The sequence below is a fragment of the Vitis riparia genome, chromosome 19 (genome assembly GCF_004353265.1).
Source record: "Vitis riparia cultivar Riparia Gloire de Montpellier isolate 1030 chromosome 19, EGFV_Vit.rip_1.0, whole genome shotgun sequence".
Taxonomy (NCBI): domain Eukaryota; kingdom Viridiplantae; phylum Streptophyta; class Magnoliopsida; order Vitales; family Vitaceae; genus Vitis; species Vitis riparia.
In genome coordinates, this window is record NC_048449.1 from 15,482,030 (window position 1) to 15,492,688 (window position 10,659).

The following is a 10,659-nucleotide window of genomic DNA, read 5'->3' on the forward strand; positions in this document are numbered from 1 at the left end:
CACATTCTCTTTACCCTCGAAAATTTTACAAATTTTCAAACTTTTCAAATTTTTTTTCACATGGAAATACAATAATATTATTTATTGATACTAATTAAGCTTAGAAATGATGGAAATTACTCTTAAAAGAAATTTAAAAAATTTTTGTTAAAGAAATGATGGAAGTTCGTACCCCCTCTCACAAAGTTCGTACCCCCTCTCACAAAGTTCGTACCCCCTCTCACAAAGTTTGTACCTTCTCTTACAAAGTTCGTACCCTCTCTTAGAAAGTTCATACCCTCTCTTAGAAAGGTCGTACCCTCTCTTAGAAAGTTCGTAAGTTTGTACCCTCTCTTACAAAGGTCATACCCTCTAACCTCTCTTACAAAGTTCGTACCCTCTCTTAAAAAGTTCGTACCCTCTCTTAGAAAGTTCGTACCCTCTCTGACAAAGTTCGTAGCCTCTCTTACAAAGTTCGTATCCTCTTTTAGAAAGTTCGTACCCTGTCTTAGAAAGTTAGTACCATGTCTTACAAAGTTCGTACACTGTCTTACAAAGTTCGTATCCTTTCTCAGGAAGTTCGTACTCTCTCTCAGGAAGTTCATACCATCTCTTAGAAAGTTCGTACCCTCTCTTACAAAGTTCGTAGCCTCTCTTACAAAGTTCGTACCCTCTCTTAGAAAGTTCGTACCCTGTCTTAGAAAGTTCGTACCATGTCTTACAAAGTTCGTACACTGTCTTACAAAGTTCGTATCCTCTCTCAGGAAGTTCGTACAATCTCTTAGGAAGCTCGTACTCTCTCTCAAGAAGTTCGTACAATCTCTTAGAAAGTTCGTACCCTTTCTTACAAAGTTTGTACCCTCTCTTACAAAGTCCGTACCCTTTCTTAGAAAGTTCGTACCCTCTCTTAGAAAGTTCGTACCCTCTCTTAAAAAGTTCGTACCTCTCTTAAAAAGTTCGTACCCTCTCTTTTCACAATTCACTTGTTCATTTGTTTGTTAAACCCAATCTGAAATGTTGCCTCACAACCAACTCTAGTTACTGCCTTAGGTTCTCGTTTTCGATTTTCATTCTCTAAACACACTCTATGTCGATATCCTTCTTTCGAGCAAACCCACTTACGAGATACTATATTTTGATTTTTATCTCGTTTCACATCATCCTTTTCTAACACTGAATCCGATAACTTTAGCAAATAAATTATAAAATTCTTTTACCTCGTCTACTGAGCTAAACTCCATCTTCCATACATCTTCAACAGTTAAATCATTAAAAATCTTTTCCGAAACTAGAATGGCCTCTTCATCAGACTCAGTTTTAACAATGCTATCATATTGGTACCCTCTCTTAGAAAGTTCGTACCCTCTCTTACAAAGTTCGTACCCTCTCTTAAAAAGTTCGTACCCTATTTTAGAAGTTCGTACCCTCTCTTACAAGGTTCATACCCTATCTTACAAAGTTCGTACCCTCTCTTACAATGTTCATATCCTCTCTTAGAAAGTTCGAACTCTCTTTTAGAAAGTTTATACCCTCTCTTAGAAAGTTCGTACCCTCTCTTACAAAATTCGTACCCTATCTTACAAAGTTCGTACCCTCTCTTAGAAAGTTCGTACCCTCTCTTAGAAAGTTTGTACCTTGTCTTAGAAAGTTCGTACTCTGTCTTAGAAAGTTCGTACCCTCTCTTACAAGATTTATACCCTCTCTTACAAAGTTCATACCATCTCTTAGAAAGTTTGTATCTTATCTTACAAAGTTCATACCCTCTCTTACAATGTTTGTACCCTCTCTTACAATGTTCGTACCCTCTCTTACAAAATATTAATGACAATTTCATAACAAATGACTAAATGCTTTTAATTTGATTAATAATAACTCATAAAAAATTTTAAAAAATCTAAATGTTATAAATCATTAAATATTTAAATGTCATTTTACATGACATTTCTATCTACAATAGTTATATGTAAATGAAAGAAAAAAAATCAAATGTTACCTTTTAACATTTGTAATCACTTGACATCCTTCAAGACATAAAGCTTCATCTTCAAATTTAATCTATGAACAATATATATATATATATATATATATATATATATATTAATAACAATTTGATAACAAAATTTTATAATAAACTCATAAAAAATTCTAAAATCGTTATTTAACATCACATTTCTTTCTACAATAATTATATTTGAATAAAAAAAATATCAAATATTACCTTTGACACTTGTAATCACTTGAAATCCTTCGTCTTCTTCATATAATACAAATTTTAAATTTTCTCTCTCAAAAAGTTTTAAACTTGATCTTGAAATTTGATTCATCAAAATACATCTTACATATTTTGTAATTTGGTAGTAGAAATTATTTAATTTTCATATTAAATTACTATCCATTTTTTTATATATGAATAATGAGAGTATAAGAGTAGTTGATAGGATTTTCTTTTTTTAGATAGAGTTAGGTAATGCATTAAATAACAAATTATATTTGATATTTAATAATAAATTATAAAAAAAGTTGTAATATTTAGATATATATATGAAATGCATGTGATTATTTCTCACCAACAAGTCATCTTTACGATTTGATAAGTTTTTATAAATTTTTTAATGATATGTACTTTACACATGTCATCTTTTTATTGGGGTCAAATGTGGGTAGGTACCCCCAAAATGAAGAGTGGGTACCATAAAACAACCTTAGGTTCTATTGTTAAATTTGTACTTGTTGAAAGACTATTAATGCATCCATTCTTGCAAGGGAGAATCAAATTGTTACCTTAGGTTTATGTCTAACCATTTTCATTGATCTCATGATCATATTAAGAAATATAATATTTTTTATATATATAGAAATAAAATATTTTCTTTTTAGAACATGTTATTATCGATCCCTTCCTAAAATATTTAATATGTATGCCTAGTAGTAATTAATCTACTTAGGTATTGGGATTAATTAATGTTTAATTAGGCCTAATAGATTATGAATTTAAGGAACTGAACTCATAATTAGCAGTAATACCAAACTCTTAACAGTTGTAAGAAACACCCATACTTCAGTTCCCCTTGATATATCACCTTTTTTGCAATTATTTGCTGACTACCTACTCTTATCTGTTCCATTTTTTTCATCACAATACCAGTAAAAGTGGTAAATTCATGTACCAGCTTCAATGAATTCATACCCCTGATCACTATGACAAAACAACAAATACTGATGACTTAAAATTTTATCTTCCTATTTGCATGATATTATTAATCATATTGTATGATGGCCCCAGTCAATCAATATGATGAGAAGTTCAAGGAGATTAAGAATTGAAAAAGCTCCCATAAACTAGTTTACAAGCACCATATTTCTTACCTGGCTGCATCAATGCAGGAGCAAAGGCCAGCGTGCTTAGCATCCATACATGGGCATGAGTAAATACAAGTAGCCAGAGTTGCATCAAAGTTTTCTCAGGATGAGTATTCTCCATTTTTTTTAGAACCATGGAACCGGCTATAGACGAGTCCTTCGTTCATTCAAACTTTCCATGAGGACCCAAACCTTGTGTTGCTGACTGCGTCCACTACAACCAATACTAGATAATACAGGACATTCAACCAGATTCTCCTTACAAAACACACTCTAATGTCTCAATCCTGACAAAAATATAGGTATTAACCTAACAAAAGAGGTTCTAAACATAGAATTCATAAAACAAAAATGATATATCTGCAGATATTGCAGTCAGATTTATCTTACTTGTAAGGAATGCAATCATCTCTCAACTAAGAAAAATATTTTGGGGAAGCTTTATCTCTGTTTTCTCAAAGCACACAAATCCAACAAAAACTGTGAAGTGCAATTCAGAGAGAAAAATAGGTTGTTTTCTAGGCCCGGAATGGGAAAAACAGAAACCCAGAGAAGCAAAGGTATGCCCCACATGTATAGTTAAACAAGTACTAAATTAAGCACGAATCCAAGAACCAACATCCTACAGATCACAGTTACATAAACAAGTTGGGCCTAGATGCCTTGTATGTAGTCTTCAGCTTCCTAGTGGGTGGCCTAACCTTCCTGACCACCAAAGGGAACTTGATTTTGGAGTTATGCATCTGCTTGGTGCTCTCCCTCTTGCAAAGCTTAGCTGGTATGGTGGCTGTCTTAATGATTTGAATGCATGGATACCTAACTCGGTGGCGAGAAGCCATCTCAGTATACATTTGTTCAACAGAACCATTGAGTGTAGTGTCCCGATATTCCTTGTACATGTTGTGATATCCAGTTCGGCTCTGATATCGCAACCAAATTCCATAGTTTTTTATCTTGGTGGGATCCTTCTCAAAAATCTGCAGTTAATGAGAATTACTCAGAAAAAAAAAAAATTAAAAAAGTTAAGGAAAAAGACATTTAGGTAAGAGATATGGCTTAAGATCTGGTTCTAAAAAGAAAAATAATTACACATGCTAAAGCCATCAATGTCTTGACATGGAAGGCAGTGATCCACTCAAATTCTAAACAAACAAATTAAATAAAAGGTAATCATCTTTTCTTCAATTTAAACAATCCACTATATATTTTTCAACTTTACATGAGTTCTAAATATTTCAGTTTGTTTTTTAATATTGATAAGAGGGAAAGGGAAACAGAAGAAAAAATAAACCAAAAGAAGCTTACACTCTTATCAACCCAAAGTTGCTTCTGGGAAGAGTTTCAAGTGATCATAGTTGAGGAAGTTGCTATCACTAAGTTAATTTCACACTTGGCATCTCTGAATTTTGTAGCTCTTTGATGTACAGCTATAGTTGTATAATTCTAGCTAAAGAACAATTATGTATAACTTGGAAGCTTGAGAATGATCATTCATTACCATCTTATGTCTAATGCAAAATAGTGTAGAAACGGTATCAATTTTATGCACCTACGTGGGACTGTTGCCACCACAAAGAACTTTACAAAGCAATCAAGGTCCTTGATAAAATGACATTACAAGGTTAGAACATTAACAACAAAACATGTGATTGTCAACATTTATTGGTTACCTTTCTTATCTTTTAGTTTATATTTGAAAGAACAGCTACTCCAAAATATCCTATTGAAAAATCAAATGCAAAATAAAAAATAAAAAAAAAGTTATACTAAGATATTGTTAATTTCCTATAATGAAATTTCTCATCTGTCTTCTACCAATGACCTAGAGAACAAGAGGGCTAAATCTTTCAAGGTCCAACAAAATTAGCTTGAGAGAGTAAAAGGAAAGTGCTTTAGAATTTACCACAAAGGACAACTCACTTCAGGAAAGTACCAACCAGCAGAAAGAAAGGTATAAGCTACATGGTGTTCAATGTGTCCAAACATTTCAAGGCTTCAAAAAGACATCCCTCCTCCCCCACCCACCCACACAGATAGCCACAAGAGAGAGAGGGAGAGGGAGAGAGAGAGAGAGATGGGAAAGGGGATAGGTTGTTAAGTGGATTTTAGTATTTTCTACGGAGTATTGCATAGAAAGAGAGGATAGGGCTTCAGTATTGTGGGCTTTAGAATTTTCTACAGTGCATTACATAAACGGAGGAGGCTAGAGCCTGGGTAAAGAGTGTTTTAGAATATTCTACTGTATATTGCATGGCACTATATGGTTTAAATCTAGCATGGGATGGCTCCATCCAAGTAAATCAAATGAAAAAGAAACGGTTTTCAATATATATATATATAGATGTTCACGAAGGTGCTGAGGTTAACACAGGGGTTGTACATAAAGGTTTGTTCTTTTGACAGCATTCTAACATAAAAAGAGTAATTCTGTTCTAAAATCATATCCACTCATCCACAATAACTCTAAATCTTCCTTTCATTTGTCATTATATTCCTCATCGTTTTTAAATAGTCAAATCAAACAATAAAAATTGGTAATAGCATTCTGTTATTAACAAAGAATCACACAACAACATCACTTTGATGATTGCAGCAACAGGCATTACCATTCATCCAAGAGTTTTATAATCTTTACTTTATCTGTCATCAACAACCTTTTTTCTTTTTTCAATAGTCAAAACAAATAAAATTGGTAAAAAAAAAAAAAAAAAAAATTGTTATTGACAAAGAATTACACACTAGCACCCATTCATCATTGCAATAACAGGTACCTCATTAATTGCCAAAACTTGACCATTGCTCTTCTTAACTTTCTTGAGCTTCCTCAAGAAATACCTGCCCAGGTTAATGGAACATTAATGAGCATTTATCATATTCTAGGAAAAAAAAAAACCCATAATCAAAAAACTATGCCTGTAATTAAATAAGAAATTCAAAGACAAGAAAAACAAAAACAGATGAAACTAAAAATGATTTTAAATTTAGAACAGATGTTTAGGTTTTCAAAAAATTAAGCAGAGATCTAAATAAATCCCGATGGTTGTAATAAGCTCAGCAGAGTGTTCCTAGCAATGTGATATTGAAACATCCGAATGGAGCATTTTGTTTCTTCCATTCCTAAACAATGAAACACCTCAATTCAATAAAAACTATGAAGTTTAGATTAGTAAGAAAATTGAGGACAAGAAAACAAAAATAAAATCGAATCAAATTTTCAATTCAACATTTCACGTGATATGATTTTATGCGACTAATCGGTTTCTAAATTATGAAAAAACCTTCGATTCAGAAGGTCAATATCCTTCATTTTCCCGCATTTCCTCAGTGACCATGCAGAATCAATATAGATCATAATCAAATGAAAATATAGGGCTTAGATTGCTTACCAAAACTTGGATTTGGCACGAACCTCGTTCGTAGCCCAAAGCTTCATCCTGTAGATCCTCGGATGCTCATCCGATTCCGAAGGAAGGGCCCTCCCTACCACCTGGTACTGGTGAAACTGCGCCCAAACGAACCCATTTCAGAATCAATAGATTCAGGAATTAAATAAAACACCTATTCCTTTGTTTGGTTGCAGAGAAAATTCAGGAAAATAAAAAGTAAACCATGAGAAAAAAAAAAAAAACTCAATTCAACTATTTGGTTCACCAAACGTTTTCTATTTTGATAGATTCAACATTATACCTATTTCCTAAAATTTACCTCTGTTTTCTAGGCAAATAAACAGAAAAATTAGGGAATATTGGATGGAATTGGGGTTTAGAATAATCATACAAACCTTGAAAGTAACCATTTTGGCGATGAGAGACAAGCTCAGAAGCAGCTTCGGAGGCCCTACGACGGGAAGATTAGGGTTTATAGCTTTTATATCCGTTTGAGATGAGAAATACGGGCTCTGATGCAAAACCCTAGGGTGCGTCTGCCTGGCACAGTAAAATTAAATTAAATTTAAAAAGCCTCCTTTTTTATTGCTGTATGGTGTGAAAAAGCATTAAATTGTGCCTTACCCTACGTTAAAACGTAAATTAAAAAGCCTTCTTTTCTATTGTTGTATGGTGTAAATTTTGTACAATTGGATTTGATTTTCCAAAATTTTCAAATAATGTCAAAATTGTTTGATTTAGATAGCAATATATTCAGAGTCTGTTTACAAATAATTTTAGAAAATATTTTTAATTTTAAAAATATTTTTGAAAAAAAAATTAGATATTTAACAAAATTTAAAAATTACTTTTAAAAATATGAAAAATATGTTGAAAAATCACTAATAGTGTTTGTTTTTTACCCGATTCTCGTAAAAATATTTATAAAAAAAATATTATACTAAAAACATTTCAATTAAAAACACTCTAAAATGCATTTTTAAATAAAAATTTAAACGTTGGCTATGTTTAATCACTAATGGATAAAAGCACGTAGAGGGATCCCGGCTAATTAGTGGGAGGTTTGTCTTGAGGGATGACCCATGAAAGCATATAGGTGCTACATATTTGTATAAGTTATGAGTAATAAAATTTTATACGACTTATTAATGCGATTTGAATTTAATAAATCTTTTTATAGGTTTGAATTAAGTATAATTGGGTTTTGATCAAATCGTGTCAATTTGTATAACCTATTTAATAAATATGTAGTTTTTGGTTTAATTGTATAATATGAATTTGATCCAAATCGATTCATTTGATAATCTAAGTTAATTAAAACTTTACACTATTTTACCCACATTTCATTCATTTGATATTTATTTTTAAAGAAATTGATCGATTGATTCATAAATTATATAAACTTATACAAAATCTAACTCAATATAATTATTAAATATGTAGATATGATTATTGAATGGATTAAAAGAATTACACAGTATGTTATCGGTTTAATAATTAAGTAGTAATTTAAGTTTATATTTTTAATATGATCATTATTAGTGTTGGGTTTGGGTTAACTTATGTAGTAGAATATCTAAATTTAGATATAATACAAACATGACCTATTAACACAAATTGTTGTTCTTTATATAAATAAATTGTAACTCCTAATATAAATAAAGGAAAGGGGAAAGAAAAAAAAAAGAAAAATAGAGAAAAGGAAAATTCGGTTGTTGCGTATTGTATTTTATTCCCAAGTTAAAAACCTAACATTTTCTCTCAACCAAAACAGCTTCGTCTTTCTTAGATTATGTGGAGTTCAACTTTCAAGAAAGTATCTCAAAAGGTTAATATTATTATTTGCTCAAATTTTATGGAGTTCATCTCACATATAGCAAAAATCTTCAATCTAAAAAATCTTGAGATTCCTTAAGGCTTGTTTGGTAACTGTTTTAAAAAACAATTTTAAAAATTGTTTTTGAAAAATCTTTTCTGAACTTTGTAGAACAAAAGTCTATTTGGAAATTTAAAATATTTTTAAACCGTTTTTAATATTTTTAAATATGTTTTAAAAATAATTTTATATTTAGTGTTTTATTTTTAATCATTCTACATGTTTCTATAATTATTTCTTAAAACAACCTTTAAAAAATAAGTGAAAATAACAAAAACAATTAAAATATCTTCTCTGAAGACACACTACTTTCTATTTTTAAGAACAAAAAACAAAAAATAGTTTTTGGTTACCAAACGTGTTTTTTGAATTTTTTGTTTTAGAGGAAAGAAAACTATTTTAAAAAACAGTAATCAAACATACTCTTAGTATTTGTGGAGTTCCTTTTACTCGCAACAAAGAACCCATTGATGCCTTTTAGTCAATTTTTACCCAGACTCCCCTAAATGGTCATATATTATCTAATACTATTAAATCCTTTATTATTTTTCTATTGTATCCCTCTTAGTTCCCTTCTTTTGCTCATGATCAGCTTCAACTTGAATCCCACCAATGAAAATTCAAGCTCCTTGTCAAGTAAGGCCTTCTTGAGTCCTGAATATTTGGTCTCATGCTCAAAGTGTTTCATCACTAGTGTGACAAATATAGACAACAACAACTAACAACAAAAGTTAGAAAACATATTATGGAATAATAGAGTTATAGTAAAGCTTTATCATGTTAGTTTCGTCTTTAACTCTATTAGTAAGAGTTATGAGGGGTAGAGCCATTAAAGCCATGAATAGAAGCAAAGGTATCCATCAAACCCTTAAATGTCCTATTGGAGCTAGACTCTAAGTAGGAATAGTGGCATTACTACCCATAGAAGAAGCAAAATTCTTGTCAATGCCTTGGATAGAGCAACATTTAGAACCATTTCTGCCTTGGATAGAGCAACATTTAGAACCATTTTTTTCTCTTTTCACTATTGGAAAAAAGATATAGTGACATAGTTTTAGTTGGGGCCAACAAAATCCACAACCAAAGCATATAAATAGCTTTATACTTATTTGAGCCGCAACTTATAGGAGTTTCCCTCCAACCATATAATTGTAGGATTAATAGGTCATTATTGTAGAAGCTCTTATAGCTATAAGAAGGAATGAGTCGCTACCATATATGGACTAATAGACATAGTAACATAGGCTTGCCTACAACCATAGAGCCACAATATAACCTACCCCTACATTTCTCCTGCTCTCTTTCAACTACAAACCCACTAAAGCCATTTCTTCTTTTATCATTTTCCTTACAAATCTTCAATGTACTTATGAACTTTTTTTTTCTCACTAATATTTTGGTAGTTTCAAAGAAAAATCTTCTTGATATTTTTCTTTCATTCACTAACATTTTTTTTATTCTTTGGTTTTCTCATCTTCCATTTGGTTTTTTAAGGTTTTGACTTTTGAATTGGCATAGGACTTGGAGGCTTTCAACTACGACTTCTTTTTTCTTGTTTTTTTTTTTTCTTTGCAATGTCTATTTCTATTCATAAGAGGTTTTGGTTTTGCAATTGCTATTCTCTATTTCCTCTCTGGTTCTCATATTCAGATCTATTTTTTGCAACTTTTTGTTTATCATTAGTTGTTTCTTCTAGTTGGTGATCATAGAAGTCTTAGAAACATGCAATTTGGCTTGCTTTTGGTATATTTCTTGCTACTACCTACCATTGGAGCCCTTGATCTAGAAATCTTTTTTTTTTTTTGGTTTGTGGCCTATGTGACTTGCTAATTCTATCAAGTGATTGCATTGTCATTATAGAATAGCATGTCCCCTTAATTCCTCTAGTTTCCAAGAATGATAAATTTAGGTTACAGAACACCATTGACTAGACTTCCTTATTCCTAATTTTGACATTTAGTTTGTATTGTCATTAAATGTGAGAATATTACCAACATAGTATAGTTGTGTTGGGGTTTGGATGCTTTTTGGTTGCTTCCAATCAAAGTTGCACCAGTT

The 10,659-nt window shown here is 31.4% G+C and overlaps 1 protein-coding gene across 1 annotated transcript; it reads right to left on the bottom strand.

Annotated features, from left to right (window-relative positions):
* Positions 1-3,751: 3,751 nt before the first annotated feature.
* Positions 3,752-7,239, bottom strand: LOC117908825 (60S ribosomal protein L18a-like). The gene is made up of 4 exons (XM_034822599.1): positions 7,121-7,239; positions 6,726-6,841; positions 6,111-6,174; positions 3,752-4,316 (listed from the first exon to the last, which is right to left on the bottom strand). Exons 1-4 carry the CDS (start codon positions 7,133-7,135, stop codon positions 3,975-3,977), a joined length of 537 nt encoding a protein of 178 aa, XP_034678490.1. The 5' UTR covers positions 7,136-7,239; the 3' UTR covers positions 3,752-3,974.
* Between the last annotated feature and the right edge of the window lie 3,420 nt (positions 7,240-10,659).

Excerpts from the sequence above, each read along its gene's own strand:
- LOC117908825 (XM_034822599.1), bottom strand. Across the intron at positions 6,175-6,725 it reads CGTGCCAAATCCAAGTTTTG|GTATTTCTTGAGGAAGCTCA; the intron begins GTAAGCAATCTA and ends TAACCTGGGCAG. Across the intron at positions 4,317-6,110 it reads AAGTTTTGGCAATTAATGAG|ATTTTTGAGAAGGATCCCAC; the intron begins GTACCTGTTATT and ends CATTAACTGCAG.